The 18,769-nt window shown below is 48.5% G+C and overlaps 1 protein-coding gene across 1 annotated transcript in view; it reads right to left on the bottom strand.

The window, feature by feature from the left end:
* Nucleotides 1–2,038: 2,038 nt before the first annotated feature.
* CLCN1 (chloride voltage-gated channel 1) overlaps nucleotides 2,039–18,769 on the bottom strand; it is a 29,382-nt gene continuing 12,651 nt past the window's right edge. The window contains 14 exon segments of the mRNA XM_059172117.1: nucleotides 2,039–2,454; nucleotides 2,943–3,029; nucleotides 3,120–3,224; nucleotides 6,132–6,170; nucleotides 6,420–6,499; nucleotides 6,815–6,926; nucleotides 7,199–7,443; nucleotides 10,109–10,242; nucleotides 10,473–10,686; nucleotides 12,688–12,798; nucleotides 12,987–13,056; nucleotides 17,703–17,852; nucleotides 18,100–18,184; nucleotides 18,480–18,581. Of these exon segments, the coding sequence (XP_059028100.1) occupies nucleotides 2,080–2,454; nucleotides 2,943–3,029; nucleotides 3,120–3,224; nucleotides 6,132–6,170; nucleotides 6,420–6,499; nucleotides 6,815–6,926; nucleotides 7,199–7,443; nucleotides 10,109–10,242; nucleotides 10,473–10,686; nucleotides 12,688–12,798; nucleotides 12,987–13,056; nucleotides 17,703–17,852; nucleotides 18,100–18,184; nucleotides 18,480–18,581 (1,909 nt within the window). The 3' untranslated portion in view covers nucleotides 2,039–2,079.

Raw genomic sequence — 18,769 nt, 5'->3', positions numbered from 1 at the left:
GGCCTGGGACCCTCTTAGGACTCTTCTGGAGGGAGGAACTGCCTCTCTGGTGCTGGGGGTAGGGTGCATGGGGTTTGCTTATAGCCTATTCAGGGGGAGGGGAGGGGCATGTGCAGGAAGAGGCTGTCAGGGGTGGGGTGGGGTGGGGGAGGGTTGCTTTTCCTTTGGGGTTAAAGGCTGTGCAGCACGTTTTCCAACAGTCCTGGAACAGGGCTGTTTTTATATTCTTGTGAATGAAACTGCTCTTGCTAAATGATTTTCCTTTGGTGGGGGGGGTGCACTTTCATTTTCGAATCACTTTATTAAAGAAAAATCCAAATCTCCCCCTCCTCCCCCTCCACTGCCCCACCTCCCCCAATGCCTCCCTTCTTATCCTTGTGCTGGGGGTGGGGGGTGGGGGGGCGGCTCTTGGCGAATGAGCCTATGACCTTTTCTTTGTCCCCACCTCTACATCCCAAGCTCTGTCTTCCAGGTCTGGGAAATAACCATTTTTACGGCCAGTCTTAGCATGTTTTCTTAATGTGACATTCCTACCCCAGGCCCAAGAGAGATTCTATGACATATATTACAGAGAGAATTATATATAAATATATCTATATATATAAATATCATAGATTATATACACATGGGCACGGGCTCAAATGCCCACTGCCAGCCCCCCTGCCCAGGCTGCACCCTGTCTTGGCCTGGGGGCGGGCATGGAAGGGACATCCTGTTGGAGAGGGCTACAGGCTGTGTTCAATGGCACTAAACAGAATGTGGTGGCACCTCTGACTATGAGTGTCTTCTTTGGGGGATGACGGAGAGTGGGCACAGGGGAGGGGAAGGAGGAGAATGTGGGAAAAGGAGTACAACTCGTAGAATTAGACAGGGACCAAAAGGAGGGAGGGAGGGAAGAAAGCCTTGGGTGTGGAAGCCAGGGCTGCCAGGGGCTCAGAGCACCCAGGCCCATTTCCGAGGAGAGACAGGCTAACGACAGGCACCCTATCGCTGGTTTGGGGAGGATAAGTCTCTGGCTTCCCTGGCATGGGAAACGTCAAAGAGGTTTGCCATCTTGACATTGAACCCCCATCTCCCCACCTCTAGAAAGCCCAGTGTCTGAGTGACACAGTGACCCGGCTGCCCTGAGCCTTGGTTCTTGGCAGGAGAAGCCCCAGCGGCAGCAACTGGAGGGCACGGCGGACCCTGGGGCAGGAGAGGTCCATGAGGACCGTGGAGAGGGGATGAAGTTGCCAGGGTGTCCTGGAAACTGGAGGGTGAGGAAGCTGTCGTTGGTGCGAGATGGGCTGGGTTTGTGCCCGAAGGAGGCATGCATGTTCTGCAACAAGACACGTGCTTCCTGCACGGAGCCCTTTGCTCTTAGGGGCCGCTCCTCCTTCATCCACAGCGCACTGTTTACACCCTGGGACGAAGAGGGGCCAGTGGGACCGGCCTTTCCCTGCCTCAGTGATGGCCCCTGCCCGGTGACAGGGAGTGGGAGCCAGAATGGAGTGGGAGACACATTTCAGGGAGCGGAGGTCCGCAAGCCGGAGGATGGGGTGGGGGGGGGGGCTGTGAGAGAGGGCCGTGGGTGAGTATATTCAGGGCTGGCACTCTGTGAGGCCGGGAGGTGACCCTGTCCTCCGAGGCCACAGTCATTGTGGGCCTCCCCCTGCAGACCCTGTCAGTCACAGGGGCAAAGCCAGGGCGGTGTTGGGTCACGACACTGGGGACTGCGGGGGACTGAAGGGAGGCTGAGAGAGGCAGGGGATTTTCCAGGCATGTTCCAGGAAGGCTCAGGAAGTCCCATGGAATATCGGGTTCTCCACTGGGCTTGGAACCCCCGCCTGTCCGGACATGGCCTAACAGGCGGACGTGGCCTAAAGAACTGACTGAGGCTACTCTCTCTGCCCAAATTTTAACCCTCCTCTAAGACTAAAACTATCACCTTTTAAAATTCCCAGGAGGGGTCGGGACGGTGGTGTGCTCTCTCCAGCTTCAGGACATACCCCCTCCACACTGGGGGTGTGGACAGTCTGGGGCTGTGGACAGTCTGGCCTGGGGCTCTGGACAGTCTTTAAGAGGCGGTCCTGGAGATGGTCACAGCATCAGCTCGTCCTCCTCCTCCTCGTCAGTGTCAGTGGACCGCAGACTGGGGCCCTGCAGGATGTCGGCCAGCTCCTCCAGCCCCGGGCTCCCCGCCAGCTCCAGCTCCTCCAGCTCGCCCTCCGCCTTGTCTGGAGCCGCCGACAGAGGAGGCTCTGGGGAGGGGGAGGGCACGGGGGTCTCTGGGGAGGCGGGAGTCCCATCCCCCGCCCCAGAAGCCCCCGTGCCACCGGCAGGCAGGCTCCAGGCCTCTGTGGGCGGGGGCGGGCCCCCAGGGTTCTGCCGAATGGAAGTCGTGTTCCGGAAGCTGGCGAGGGGAGGGCGGAGCTGCACCCCAGACTTGGTGTGCCCCTCAATGGCCTTCTGCAGCTGGTGGGGAGAGGGAAAGGGGGTATAAAATCGGGAAGAGAAAGAAGATGGGACGGGGTGAGACAAACAGGCGTGTGAGAAGGACCCATTCATGCGGAGGGGCACGAGAAGGGGCAGGGGGGAGGCACCTGTGGATCTGCGAATCTCAATCTCCAGCTCCGCTGGCAAGGCCCCTTCCTAGGGACCTTCAGGCATCCTTCAGCCACACCCCATCTCTTCCCTCTTTCCACGCCCCTCCCCAGAGCAAACACATGAAACTGTGACTCATGCCTAGAATCCTCATCCCAAACCCCCAGGCCATGGAAAACCCTGGAGCATTCCTCTCCACCTGCCACTTGCTCCCTCCGTCCCCTCCAATCTCTGCCTAAGCAATAGAGAGGGAATTCTGGGGGACCTCCCAGAAGTTAAACCATCCCCTCCGTACCCCCGCACCCTTATCCTGGGCCCACTCTTCCTCCTGCTGCTCAAATGGGACCTGTCCCTTTTACCTCTTCCAATGCCAACACGCCCCTGAGCTTCCCCATGCTGGTGACGTAAGCAAGGTGGAGGCCAAGGAGGGAGAAGAGCGTGTGGGTCTGCAGAGAAAGAGCAGCACGTCAGCGCACGTTCACCCCAGACCTCCGCTGCCTTCGGCAGCCCTGAACGATCAGGGGGCAAGCACTTGCCTTGTGCAGGGACGTCTGCTCCACCAGCTGGAAGGGGGACTGGTCAATGCAGCAGTAGTCAAAACAGACAGGCTGGCTCAGCTGCTCCTGCTCCCAGGCTTCAATCTGTGCGGCGGAGTAGGGCAGTCACTCAGTATCCTAGAGCCCCCTTCAGCCTCAGATCTGCAGCTTGACCCCACTCAGCCCTCCCAGCCCCAGCCCAGACCCTGAACTCTGCAACGAACTCTCACAAATGCTCCGGATCACTAGACCTGCTCCCTTCCTCCCAGCGGCCTCTCCTCCCTCACCAGGTCCCCATCACCTTCACCCTTCGGCACTTAGAGCGCGGCTCTGTCTTCTTGTCTTCCCGCCTTCCCCACCCCGTGCCTCCAACACTTGGTCATTTCCAGCCCTTCTGCCCAGTTTTATTTTCCACCACTCCTGCAATACCCGGTGCTCAGTGAAACCAGGCATGTCTTCTCGGATCTGCATTTGCTCTTCTGGATTCCCCTTATTCCTCCACCTGCCCGCACGCTGTCCCCCTGAGGATCCCAGGAGCACACTTTCTATCCCTATCGTACTCTGCCGGTCTCTCCTTTTCCGAGATGACCTGGGTTGCGCTCGGGCTCTTACTGGTGTTTGTCTTCTCTCTCCCTACAGGACAGGGGTGAGGGTGTAACCCCTTAAGCGTGTTCTGTGGGGTTGCCCCCGGAATGCTGTGCAGAATCTAGCACATTTGTCTCTTACAGAACATAGCAGCTACCCATTGGGTTTGAAGAGCTGTCCTGGATCACGCGGCACTTGGTTGGCTTGAGTAAAACCATTGTATTTTGTCTGTGACAGAAGCATGAAGGCATGAAGGCCTTAACCTCTTTTTGATTTTAGAGATACATGCTGAAATCCCCAAGATTCCAAATAATCCAGGAGAGCTCTCACTTTCATAACTGAATTGAAAATTTCTTGAAATCTCTTTTCAGTCGGTACCCTCTGAACTCTGTACTATTTTATTTTCCTAATGTCCAAATTCGCATGTCTCAGGCATCAGAGAATCTCCGAAGGCCGCCTCATAGTTCTCAAGCCCAGTGTGGAGTCCATAGTGGGGTGCCCTCCATCTGTCCCTTCCTGGCAGTTCTGGACTGCAATCCCACCTCCTCTAAACCTCACTCTCCCTGGCTGAATGTTCACACCAGGTCTGGCTGGCCCTCACACCACAGGGACCCACGGATGGATGGATGGGTGACCATTCGGCAGGTGTGCTGTGGATACGATTTATTTGTAGGACCTTTGCCGACCCTGGTTTGGTGGGTCCTGTCCTCCTGGACCATTTCATGCCCTTCCCAGTGCCCATGCATCAAGCACTTCCTCTGGGCCATGCATTATTCCAGCTACTGTACATGTCTTCACTCATTGAATCTTCTCCAACAGGCTCTCATTGTCTCTGTCTTGCGGATGAGGAGACGGAAGCATGGAGTACGTAAGCAGTCTGCCCAAGATGACACAGAGGTGGAGCCAGGCTTCCGACCTTGGCTGACGATCCTGTTCCAGGAAGCCCCAGCTTGTCTCCAAGGGGCAGGGTTTGTCTGCCTCAGGGTCTGATCTGTCCCACTACTTGCAAAGGCTCAGCCCCTTTACCAGACCGGAGCTCTGTGTGTGCTCCGAACCAGGGAGCAGAAGGAAACACTTCTGGTGACATGTAACTGAGCTCTTCCTGCAGGCGTCACCAGGATATTGCCAAGGGTGCCTCCTCGATCTTGTCTGAAAACTAGTTTCAAAATATCCTGAATTTTTACTCCTATGGCATCTTATCCCTCTAGAATATCCCAGAGCGACAGGGGAGCTTCGATACCCGAAATCTTCTTTGGGAAAGACATAAGCTAAAAATGTATGCTTTGTTTATACCCCTCGTTGGTTGTTAAATAGCCTCACTGGGTCAGCTAGCCAGCTTTCCCTCTGGTGTGCTTCTTTGAAGAGTATGATTATTGGGTTAGCACTTAGCAAGGCCCTCCTCAACCATAGTTATGACCCATCTGATTCCTGCTTGGGGGCAGAAGCAAGAGCTATTTTTTTCCTCTGTGCTCATCGAACTTTCCATGAAGCACTGATCAGAAAAGTGCGTGTTTTGAGAGGTGACAAGGGGAGAAGGGGAAGGCTTCCTTCTCTCCTATGACTCCCTCCCCCCACATCCAGTCTGCACAACCAAGGAGAAGTTTATTTTAAAATAACACCTGCTAGGTTCTTTGTCATCTACATACTTTTAAAGCTGTGGCTGTTCAGCCTCCACAGGGCGCCTGCATTCTTTTACCAAACAGAATGGTTGCTAATAGACTCTGCTGTTTCTCTGCAACCCTGGGGTCTCTTTCCATCAGGACTGTGATCAGGACCGCCCTGCTGCCTCCAAATCATGGCTCCATGTCTGTCCCCTCCTCACAACCAAGCCCATTCAGGGCTGGGTTTTCTCTCTCATGTACTCAATAATTACCTTTTTCAGGAAACAGGTGTTTGTCCCAATGAGACGCCACTGTCCATATTGGCTCTCCGTTTTCCATTCTTTCCAGTCTCGCTTCCTGGCATTTCCTAGTTGTCCACTGTCTGGAGGCCCTGTCCAGTCCGGTATCGTAACCTCAAGCAGGCACTGACCGCCTTAGTTTCCATGCTGCTCCTCCACATTAGTACGTGTAACTGCAGGCTGCCTGGGGCCCTCTTACTTCAGGTGAAGCTCGTCCTTCCTGCACGGCCTTTTCCAGGTCCAGAACGTCCCTAATGTCTAAAAGATCTAAGGCTCATCTTAGCACTGTTGGTCCCATCTATGCGTGGAAGCTCACAGTCTTTCTCCTCTGATCCCTCTGAGACCGTCACGTTTCCCTCACCTCTGAGCAATGGGCCCATCCCTTTCTCCATAATCACGTCTCATTCCCAACCTCTCAGAATGCCTTCTGGCCTGGACTAGCATCTTACTGTCACAACACAATGAAGCAAGTGAGCAAAGCCTTCACCTGACAGAACCATCCATCCCAGACGGCTGTTTTCTCTTACCTCTTCAGGCGACATGTTGTCCACTAAATCCGTGGACTCCTAGAGAAGAAAGCCACAGGTCCAAGTTCTTTCCCTTTTCTCCCCATGGCAGCTGTGGTTCCCCTGACCATTAGCAACCCTCACAGGCCAGGGCCACAGATGCCTGCTTTCCTGCTCATCCTTCCTGCCCTGTGATGAAGCGTCCCTGTGCTGGGACCTCCTCCCCCTTGATTTAAGGACCATGGCGCCCTCAGTCTTCAGAGACGTGGTCCTTTCCCTGTCCACCCTCTACAGCACATCTGCTCTTACCTGGGTTGTTTTCTTCTTTGTGGGGCGAGGTCTGCCCAGTAAGCAGCGCAGCAGGGACCGAAAGACAGAGGGTCTTTGACCTGAGAGGAGTGGCGAGCAGGTGGAAATGGAGACAAAGTCCTGTCTGTCCTGGGAGGAAAGGGCCGGGCCCACGGGCGATGGGAGGCAGCGAGGGGCCCCTGACACTTTGTCACACACAGTGTGCTCTTCCCAGATGCCTCCCTCTACAGATACTCTCTATCCTACCCTCCTGAATCAGCCCTTGCTCCCACCACTCGGGACAGTCATAGGGAGATTCAATGATCACAACTCCCTTCCCGCAGCCCTTGGGTGGAGGAGAGCCCAGCGAGAGCCCAGGAGGCACGAATGCGGGTGCATGCTGGGAGAATCTTCACCTGCAGGTTCCGGGGCTTCTGGCTGCTGTTTGTGGCTGGGCAGGGGCCCACTGGACTCTTCGGAGGACAACGGGGCAGTAGGAAAGGGGTGAGGAGGAGGGAGAGGAGGCAGCTATAAGGAACAGTAAAAATTCTCAGTCCTGGGGAAGAGGCTGGTGTCCCAGGAATTCTATCTACGTCCATTCACCCTCACACCCGTTCAGAATTCCTATATCCCTTTCAGTTCTCACTGGTGCCATCCCCCGCAACCTGATCTCCTTCAGTCCCTGCCCCGGGTGCACTGGGCGCTGTGACTTCCTCGGTGAGCAGCATCCCATCTCCCTCCTCCCAGTTTCCCTTTGCCCCGATCCATCCGCCTCCCGCAGCCCATCCCTGCCTGGTCACCTCAGGCTTCCCAGAGAGGTCCTCATCTTCATCCTCGTCCACAAAGGCAAAGGACTCCCTCCGGCCCTCAGGGGAGATGCCTTGGTGCCCCTTGCCAGCCAGCAGAGCCTTCCCGTCGAAGGGCAGCTCGGACAGCTTCCTGGCCATGTCCTGGGCCGCCCGCAGCCTCCGCTCGGGGCACAGGTGACGCTGTAGGAGGGCCTGCAGCTCTGACCGCTCCACGGAGCCCAGCAGGATCATTGAATCTGGGGGAGAGCCAAGCGCAGCCTGAGGGCCTGCATGGTTCCCTGCCCCCTCCAACATGCTCTGCAGGACTGAGCTGGGGACAGAAGCCAAGCACCCCTGCTTCTTTTTCCAGCTCTTCCCCTCTCTTCCTGAAGATTCATTTCATACATCTTCCAGGACTGACCTCATTCAATCCTTTTTATTTCACTCATTTAGCACTTAGAGACCCAATTGGTAGTATGCTAATTGGTGTTAATTTATACTTATTTTGATGCAAGCCCTTCCTTATACAGGCTGTTTGTAAATAGGTGAACTTGGTACTAAAATGGCTAATCAATCCTATCTCGAGAGAAAGAAAGAAAGAAAGACTTCAAAAGCCATTTATATAGACTGAGATGTAAATATACTTAGAAAGAAGTCTAGAAGGCTATCTGAGGTTTAATCACTTAAAGACTGTGGGTCCTTCTAGGATATATAAACAAAATGTCTCCTTTTCCTGGGAAGATCTTTCATATATGGAAGAGTATTTTCATTGTTTTAAGCCCATAAAATTACAACAGTGTTATTAAGATAAATCTTACCATTAGGTCTTAGTCACTATTATGAAAACCCTGTACCTCCTGGGCTGTACCCCTGCTCCAGTGAAAAGCCACTGCTTTAGAGACCACTTACAAAGTATTTGGGATTTTGGAAAAATATTAAAATGAATCTAACTTAAACAACATGGACATTCTGATTATCTGAAATCAGGAACTAACAAACTTAATGGCTCCAAATGGCCCTACATGATTCTTCTTAATTACATGAATTCAAACATTAGGCAGTGTTTACTTAATATCTAGTAAATACCTAGAAGGAGGCAGTCTGAAGGAGATAGAAGTTATAGTCTCTGCCCTCAAAGAATTCTCAGCCTAGTGAGACATAGATATAAACTCCGATAAGAAATAATATAGAGGTGCCGGGGTGGTTCAGTCGGTTAAGCATCTGCCTTTGGCTCAGGTCATGATCCCGGGTTCCTGGGATCAAGCCCCACAAAGGGCTCCCTGCTCAGTGGGGAGCCTGCTTCTCCCTCTCCCTGTGCCTAGTGTTCCCCCTGCTTGTGCTCTGTCAAATAAATGAAAAAAAAAAAAAAAAACCCTTAAAAAATCACAATACAGAGCAGAATTAAACGCCAAAGGTGGACTAAAAGGATGGTGAAGGAAGGGAAAGAGCTGCTGTAAGGCCATTCCAGAAACAAACAAACTTCCAGAAACAAACAAACTTCCAGAAACAAACAAACTTCCATAAATAAACAAACAAATGAATGATTTTAAAAAGGGGTGCCTTGGGGTGCAGTTGGCTAAGGGTCCAACTCTTGGTTTCAGTCTGGTTTGTGATCTCAGTGTCATGAGCTCAAGACCCGTGCTGGGCTCCGGGCTCAGCACAGAATCTGCTTGGATTTCTCTCTCTCCCTTTCCCTCTGTCCCTTCCTTCCACGCTCGCTCTCTCTCTCTCTTTAAGAATAATAAATAAATTCTCTTAAAAAATTAGAAAGGAGTAAAACCACTCACTCTTTCATATGGAACTGTTTCATTTGCCCCTCAAGTTGGGCACTGAAGAACAGCTCCCATTCAACTGAGTAGCAAAGAGAACCACATAAGGGGCTAGGGTTTAACAGCGGGGCCTCACTCTTCATGAATGCCCTGTTTGCCAATTTGCCTCCTGGCTGAAGTCCAGGTATTTGTAAACCCCAATCAGGGCTCAAGATGCCTCCACCATCATTCACAGACTTGCACAGCGCAGCAAACCACTGGAGCCTCCCCCAACACATGTTCCCAGCTGAGGTTAGAAAAGTAACATTCTGCTTCTTCTCTCAGCCCTCATAAGCAAGCATTCTTTTCATTGTCCATTTGATGTCACATTTTCACACTTCTGTTGGTTTTGTGTTAGTGATTCTGCTGTTTGACATCCTTCCCACCCCTACCCCCTACCCCCCAAACAAGAAGGCTGTGATGTGCCTTATGGAGAAAATATACCTGTTAGGTAAGCTTTGTTCAGGCATGAGGTGTAGCCCTGTTGGCCATGAATGCTAGTTAATGAATCGGCAGTATATAAAGAAAGACACACATAAAATAAGTTTATGCATTCATCGGTTGAAGAAAATGAGACAGGAGGAAACTAACCCTGTATTTTTTCCAGGGCAGTGTTTCAGTATAGTAACCCTAGTTCAGTGTTTAGTGACTTTAGAGGACATAGCTACAGTGACTAAAGAGCATCGGCTCTTTAGTGCTCTAATTGAATTTTTTTTTTTTAAAGATTCATTTATTTTAGAGAGAGCGAGAATGGGGGGAGGGGCAGAGGGAGAGAAAGAATCCCAAGCAGACACACCGCTGAGCATGGAGCCCAGTTCAGGCTTGATTTCACGACCCAGAGATTATGATCCAGAAAGTGCAACCCCAGCCGAAATCAAGAGTCCGGTGCTCGACTCACTGAGCCTCCTGGTGCCCCTCTCTGACTGTATTTTTAACTTCCTTCTTTTGCTTGTGTTCTGGCAGTATTTTTCCTCCTTGAAGATGATCGTGTTGACTAGGAACAAGCTGGGTATCCTGTGGCAGACTGGGTGATCCCTAAAGATAAGCCCGCACTACAGTGGAGCCCTGGTTCAGGTCACTGGCTCAGGAGTCTGCTTCCTTTCTTCCCACTCACCTTTTGAATCAACCAGTGGTAAAGTCTTGACTGTGGTGGTCTGGAGCAGGGTTTGCAATTCCCCATAAGTGCAAGTGGCTGAAACAAACTTCACATCACGTACCATGATGTCCTCAACAAAGATGGTGAATTTACTACGGGGGGAGAAGGCATGGGGCGTTAGCCCCACCATAAACTTGTTCCTTTGCTGTCCCTTCCATTCTTCCCATGAGGTTTACCATGCATCATGTCACTCATAATACTCATTAAGTACATGGGAACATAAAAATAAGTAAAAAGCAGTATTCCCAAATGTTGATCCTAATCTCAGTAGCTCCCACCTCCACCCCATCAAGCCTGAACTAATTCCAGCTGGTGCCCTGACCTGAGCTGGTTCCAACCAAGGTCAGGCAAGTAGGGTAGCTTCTTGACCTGGATGATGCTGTCATAGAGAGAGGGCTGAAGGCTCTGAGCCACCATGTTGGCCAAGATGACAGCCACCATCATGGGTAAGATGTGGGCAATCTGACCCGTTAATTCGAAGCAAATCACAGCGGTGGAGACTGTGTGGGATACTGCACCGGTCAGCGCGGCTGCCCCTAGAATGACACAGGAATGTACCAGTGGGTTAGGGCTGCCACATGCGGGATGTGATCCTGGTCAGTGCCAACACTCCTGACACAACCATCTGTCAAGAGTAGGAGCTAGAAAACTGTCAGCAAATCATTTTGATCTCATTCTGTGTCCTTGGGCAATTTACAAAATCATTGTGTGTGCCCAAATTTTCCTTTGTAAGATGAAGATAGTGATGTCTTATCTATTCCTTGCTTTTGAAAGTTTGGATCATTTTTTTTTTTTTAATATTCTCTATATCCAACATGAGGCTCAAACTCACAACCCTCAGATCAAGAATCACATATTCTACTGACTGAACTAGCCAGGCACCCCCAAAAGTTTGGATCATTCTTAATTGAGCATTCTAAAACCCAGTGACAGCATTTTCTACTGGACCTCGGGTTTTAAGGTCAACAATATATGAGGGAAGGGAGTCAAAACCCAGGACTCATGGTGTGGACTTGGAGTAATAACACCTGTGTCAGATTCTGATTCTATAGTTTCTCAACTGTGTGTGTAGAACTTGATCCTTCTGGAATCCCATACTATCATCTCTAAGGGAAAAAAAGGTCATTGAATAAGTTGTAAAGCCCTTGCAGATCTAAAATGTTATGATTCTATGAACTCTTTGAAAACAGAATCTTACTTTTCATTGTTTTCCCATCAACAGAAATAGTCACTAGAAGATACACGAGAGAAGAGAACAGGAAAAAGACACAAACGACAGGAGCGCAATTGAGAGAGCACGTGACTCTCGATCTCAGGGCCGTGAGTTCAGGTCCCTAGTTGGGTGTAGAGCTTACTTTAAACAAAAAAAAAAATAAGAAAAGTCACAAAAGGGAAATACTGGGAGGACTAATTCTGCAAGATGGTACACATGACATACTTCAGAACATCAACTGTCACAAGAGATACGTATTCCGGGAAATGTCCACCAGGGGAGATGGGTGACACCAGAGAGTCATGAGGATGGGGAATGAGAGCTGAGGATTCTTATGGATGAAAGAGGCTTTTCATAAAGGTCTGTGATGAGGGGTAAGGACACCATATGCACTGGAAAGCTGCCTAATGCTTCTATATTTAAGGGAGGCACGGCTGTAGGTGTTATGGGGTTTTGATGGGGAAGAGCAGGAGCGGGGAGGCATAATAATTTTGAGGATTATACAGGCCACTGTGTTTGTTAGACAGGGTTTTGGTTGGATGGGATTTTGGATTTAATGAGAAAAAGATTATCACAGATCCTCAGAATGTGAGGGTTGTAAGATATCTCAGAAGTCATTTTATAATAAAGAAACTCTGGTGCAGAAAGGTAGGTAACTTGTTCCACTGTCATCCAGGTGACAAGTGACAGGGATGAGTAGAGACCATGTTTCTTTGCTCTTAGTCAGGTACTTTAAAGTCCTGTCAGTATTAGCCCATCTGCAGTTTGGGAGTATCCAAGCCAGTCACCCGCACTGCGGTTTCTGTAATTCTTTGGAAGGAAGGAAAAAACCCTTACCAAACATTCAGACACAATCCTAGTTGCTTTCATTCTTATTATCTCATTTAATTCCCATAATCCCTTTTCTACATAAAGAAACTGAGCTTCAAAAACGTTCAGTAAGAGCTAATGAGAGTCAAAGCCAAGGGTTGATTATTTGAATGAAAGTTGAATCAAATAGCATAAAATTAAAACCACATTATGGGGTGCCTGGGTGGCTCAGTGGTTAAGCCGCTGCCTTCGGCTCAGGTCATGATCTCAGGGTCCTGGGATCGAGTCCCGCATCGGGCTCTCTGCTCAGCAGGGAGCCTGCTTCCCTCTCTCTCTCTCTGCCTGCCTCTCTGTCTACTGTGATCTCTCTCTGTCAAATAAATAAATAAAATCTTTAAAAAAAAAAAAAAAAACAAAAAAAAAACCACATTATGTAGTTTGTCTGGAATAAAGATGTCATGGGAGAGTTTGCATGTGGCTATTAGGGGTTACTAGAGGGTGGAATGTGTCTCACCAATTACTGCATAGCCCCCAGGTAGGATCTTGTAGATGATATCATCAAATAAGATACCATCAGGGAATAGTATAGCCATGATCTCTCCTACCAGCCTTCCGAATGCAGCTCCTAGAGGAAAGACAAAAGGAAGGAAGGTGTTGAAAGATCCAAGTTCCTTATCCTCTATATTTCAGAGCCAAGCCCTTCTTGGGCATTAAGACCAAATACAACCCCTGGCCTTCCAGGCCTTTCCTTAATTACCCAGTACCCGAGATTGCAGCTGTTAGCAAGATCCCAGGCTTCCCATCAGAACTTACCTAGCACGAACACAGGCATGAAGCCTCCGCAGGGTATGGGCATAGTGGTGGCCACGATGGACATCCAGAACTGGGGTAAAAACAGGCATCAGGACACCCTCTCAACTCTGCCCAACACACACACACACACACACACACACACACACACACACATCCCTATTCTACTTCCTCCCCACTTCCAACCCTTCCTCTTGCCTCAAGAGTCACAGAAACCCTGGGGTAGCTAATTTGTCCAGAAGCCATCTTGTCTGTACTCTTTCTTCAGAATCAAAAAATGTGGAGTGCTCACCCAGGCTAAAAACCACCAAAGACAACATTGTAAGAGTTCCTCTTGATGATCGTTTCCCCTTGGAGTGACTATATTTGCCTTTAGGCAATCTAGAACAAGAAGCGGAGCCCCTGAAGATTCCTGTCACTGCTTCAGAAGGTATAGTATAGCCTATACTATACCCTCCTAGCCCAAAAAGTTCACCTCAGCATAACAGCCTGAAACTCTTGAAGCTGGAGGGTTATCTTTTCCTGGTCAGATTGTCTCTGAAAAAGAGCTCAGCTCTAAGTGTCAGACATCTTAGAGTCTCAGTGACTTCCTATGTGACTAATTTAATGATACAGTTATTTATAAACCCATTTATATGGCAAACCTCACAAAGGAACCTGGAGTGAAGACTGTCCTGCCTGAGTCATTTCCTTTAACATCAAACCACATTAAACAGAGGTTCAAAAGATCAAATCTATCCTAGCCATACTGGAAGGACACATTGAGAAAGTTAGCCAGTACAACAGAAAAGATCTCGAAGGTCAACTTTGTCAGGTAATATTCCAAAAGAAACCAGAACAATTTTAGCAAAAGTAACACATACATTCTGTGGCAAAGAAATGTGGAAGAATTAAGAAATAGAATGGAAAAATGAGCATTGGTTGAACCTTTAAAATACCTGTAAAAGAAATAAAAATAAGAGATACACCATGAAAATGTAGAAACAGGTTTTATATATAACTTCTAAAATAAGTAAGCCAATCTTACAAAAGGATCTCAAACTCATGTAGTGAAAGATGGTAGCAGCTAAATTAGAACAAATTGCCAGGATTTAAATATTTGTAATTGAAAATCTGTACCAAGTGCAGTGTAAACTAATGAGAAATACATTTCTTACTATTCTGAACTGTAGAAAGATTCCCTTGATCTAGGGCTGATGTCAAGAGGCCATGCCAAAGGCTCTAAGAAGGCTTCATCCCAGAAGCTCTGAGATGAGGCAAAAATGCATACTTCTTCATGTCAGAATATGACCAGCTGAGAAGTCAAAGGTACAGATGAAGACATTATAGACTGAGAAAGCCTTGAGTATAAAGCAACCTTGTGTCTTGTTTTCTCTGCCTGCTCTCAGTCCTGGTGGGGTGCTCATCAATGCGGGTAGCATGTAGGTAGGCCACTGGGGAGGGAAGGCGGAAGGAAGGAAAGAAAGAAGAGAGCTTGGTCAAATAGCGTCCATGCAGCACAGAAAAGGCTTCTCAGAGCTACTATTTGCTGAAACGCCCCACAGAAATGCTCGTTGGGGAATTTGTTGAACCTGCAGATGACCAGACACCATGTAGGTCAGTGTGGACACGGAGTTCTGGGTATTTGTAGCTTACTTAACCTTTGCAAATGATTCTGACATGTAACAACTGGAGACCCCTTGAACTACTTTGTACCATCTCTTTGGAATAAGCACATGAAAGCCGTATGGGATTTTATAGGCTCGGGTTAATCTGAAAGCTCCAGTAATACAGATTATAGGTGGCTGATAGGTCTGATTTCAGAGGATGAATTTTGGATTATCCTCCAAGATATGTGTAAGAACAGATGAGGATCAGAGGGCCCTGAAGTGAACAACTCCTAAGGACAAAGAATGACCCGAGGTTAGCAAACTTTTCGAGCTATTAGCACACCAAAGGAAAGATCCAGATGCAATGTAAATAATGTAGAACACAAAGAACTCCCAAGAATTTAAACATCCAGCGCTGGAGAACTCGGAAGCTAGAGACCCACCATGACAGATTCTACTTTAGTCAGACCCTTCACAAGAAGGAGTGCCACGGAGAATTCTACAGAGCCTCAGGCTATGCTGGTCAGTGATACTAGGTAATGACTTTAGACTTATTAAATAAGGAAACTGAGAAGTTGTAATTTTATTCATACCCATTGTAGCAGCTGTTAACTTACAGCATGCTGATATTTCCATGTCTTAAGACTGGGGAAGATGGAAGTTCCCTTCATCAATAGGGGAGAACCTTATCTGCCTGTGTGAATACCGGCCGGAAGCCCATACAGAATAAATTTCAAACCAGACTGTGGAAAAACAGTTCCAGTCACTTTCATATTCTAATTTGGTTATGTAGCCTATCATCTACACTTAGGAACAGATAAAGGGATGGATGCATATGGGTCCAATTACAGAAAAGTGAAAATGCTGGAAACAGTGATAATTGGACAACACCATGGATTTATAGCAATGAGTGGTATTAGTTACATTTTTATTTTTATTTTTTTTTAAGATTTTATTTATTTATTTGACAGACAGAGATCACAAGCAAGCAGAGAGAGAGGCAGGGAAGCAGGCTCCCCACTGAGCAGAGAGCCCAATGCAGGGCTCCATCCCAGGACCCTGAGATCATGATCTGAGCCGAAGGCAGAGGCCTTAACCCACTGAGCCACCCAGATGCCCCTACATTTTTAAATATTATGGAATGGCATAGGCCTGATGCAAACTGTGAGGCTTGAAATATAGCCCAGGAAGTATGTGAGTTTCTTCCCCTGTTACGTGCATGATGTAAACATTATCAAGGATGTGATTCAGTGAGAAATTAATAATAGCGACATACAGTTGAGTCCTGCTGTATAATCCAAGTAGGCCTCCCAGAATAAACTTTAATCTGTGAAGTCAAATCCAGATACATACTTGGGAATCTGGGGAGGTGAGGTGAGGTGTAGGGGAAATGGCGAAAAATATATGGTATTTTGTTTCTACAAAACTTTGCAAGAGCTTGACATTTTAAAAATATGTATGATCCCAAAGTTACCATATAGTTCAGTCTAGAGGAACAACAGGAAAACGCAATCATTATCCTTGAACAATAAATCCTGAGAGGCTATCAAAGCTTGGATTTGGTTACTTACAGGAAGCTGGGATTTATAAGTTAGAGAAGAGGAAGTCTGTATTGAAAGTCCTAAAGTCAATTCCTTAACAAGGCTGAGAACGAACTTACGATGAAAATATCAAATCTTTTGAAGGTAATAAAGTGGGTGTACAAAATATTGAAGCTGCCGACCCACCATGGAGCAGAACGGGAAAGAACATGCAGAGATGCAGTTTCCAGAAACCCAGAGCAAATCCTGAGAATATAAGTCACAAAGTTGGAACCTGGTGTGTCAAGCACCTGATGTCTTTAATCACAGGGTCCTTGACAAGTACATTAAAGGAGCAGCCAAAAACAAAGACATTTTTTTCAACCATAAGCATGAGATTTGCCAAAGTACAACAATCAAATATTATATATTTGGCACACGGTAGGTGTGTAATAACATTTATGGAATAAATGATCCCATGACAGCTATTATAATGTAAATATAACTTAGTGACTCATATCCTGGGAAAATATAGATTCAAAAAATGTGTCATGAATAAGTGAATATTCAAAAGCATGAACGTTCAGTGTGGACAGACTTTTGAATGAGAACCTTAATGTACAGAGGAAAATGCTGGATCATTCAGGCAAGACATAGGATTTGTAATAAGGCAATCACGGAGAAAGAAAACAAAATGGGGAAAGCAGCAGTTGTAATAGATGTACAACTGGGCGTGGAAATAAGAGTGTGTTTGTATAAAGCAGTGACTGAGAAGCCTATGAAGACGTGGAAGAGGCCAGCTTTGGTTCCCTAATTGAAATGAAGAGAAAATAGCTTGCAAGTGGCAAAATCCTCATGGCCTCACCAGCAAAAGGGGAAATAACAACATGTATAAAAATTACTTATAGGGCGCCTGCGTGGCTCAGTCAGTTAAGTGTCTGACTCTTGGTTTTGCCTCAGGTCATGATCCTAGGTTTGTGGGATTGAGTCCCATGTTGGGCTCCATGCTCAGCAGGGAGTCTGGGTAAGATTCTCTCTCTCTCCTGCTCCCTCTGTTCCTCCCTGAGCTCAAGAGCATGTTCTCTCTAAAGAAATAAATAAAGTCTTAAAAATTATTTATAGTCACTAAAAAATTGAGTTAAATATTTAATCTCTTTGGCAATTCTAGAAAAGAGATTACCCACTAGGTAGGGACAAATGGATATGCAAATCATCTAAAGATAGATCACTGGATATAGGAGAATGAAGTACCTAATTATCTAATATGTGGGGGATTTGGTTAATTTATGCCGGGTGTTTACACAGTTATCTAAGTTGCTCAACCTTGTCTGTTCCTCATTTACTAGGCTGCTGTGACGTCTTGATCATTTAGCAAGTAGAACCTTTAGCAGGCTTATGGTAATTATGGCAACATTGCTAGGTTGACATGAAGGGAGCAATTAACCCAGATATGGGCTCACTTCTGTAGGTGAGCAACTCACCTAGGCTATGGGAGCATAGCTATTTCTCTTTAGGTCGGACAAAGCCCCAATGAAGTTCTTAGGCAAACCGTGGGTTCCCGGTTGAAAAGGGACAGAAGCTTAAGGGGTTAGGAGTGCAAGGAGGGGTACCTTCATGATAAAGAAGAGGAAGATGATGATGACCACATTGACCTGTGGGTGGATCCACACAGCCGACCGGCCCAGGCTTTCAGGGTCACCCACATGCTTCACCCAGGTGTTGTTGTCAAACAGGGTACTGATGGCTTCACGAGGCATCAGCTGTGAGAGGAGGAAGCAGAAGGGGGAGGTCTCCAAGCATGTCAGGTACTAGCGCTCTGTACAGAACTGCTCCCCCAGTCTCATTGCTTGAGGGACTCTCCTGCTCTTCTTTCGGGGGAGAGGTTCTACCTTTGAGCAAAAGAGCTCAGAAGCCTGAGGAATGTCTGCTGTGGCCCTGCCCTGGCTGCGTCTGGCCTTGGGCTCAGTGACCTGACCCCTCCCACCCCCCAGACTCCTTGGAGCTGACCTCTCCAGCCATGAATTGACCCATTCCTGGCGGAAAGGTGAGTGAGGCAATGATGAAGGTGACTATCCCGGGATACAGCAGGCGGCTGAAAAAGAAACAGATTGGAACCCTGCGAGTTAGCCCCGGGGGACGCCACGCTGAGCCAGCGAGCTGGGCCCACGCAGCCTCAGCTCTTTAAACACACGACATTCTTGTCACCAAAAAGCAACTTTTAAGGGGCAGGCCACGCCCCTTGCTCCCCCCTGTGTGGTATATTGGGCTCCCATATTTCATCGCGAGCCACCTAAAGCCAAGGACGGCCTTTGACAAAGATTAAAAGGGAGGGGCTCATGGAGAAAGCAGAATGGAACCGGGTAGGGCACAGGAGGGCAGTGACTCACTGCTTCGCCAGAAACTGGCTGAGGGCCTTGTTCTTTCGGACACCGAGCATGACTTGGCGATGCAGGTACACAAACACAGCTCCCAGGAAGCCACAGCAAATCCTGCGGGCGTAAGTTACACAGCAATGGAACCCTCTTCAGGACCCGCCCTCGGCGGGAGACAAATTCCAGGCGTGCACGCTCCCTTCCTGCGCTCTTGCCCTCAGCCACGCAGCACCCTTAGCCAGGCCTGCCCCCCTCCTTCCAGCCGGGGCCCCTTCCGGCCGCAGCCGCGCCCCGCGCCCCGTTCA

This window comes from Mustela lutreola, chromosome 4 (genome assembly GCF_030435805.1).
Source record: "Mustela lutreola isolate mMusLut2 chromosome 4, mMusLut2.pri, whole genome shotgun sequence".
NCBI classification, from domain to species: domain Eukaryota; kingdom Metazoa; phylum Chordata; class Mammalia; order Carnivora; family Mustelidae; genus Mustela; species Mustela lutreola.
Note: the sequence above shows the minus strand (reverse complement) of the source record. Positions and strands in the feature narration are given on the sequence as shown.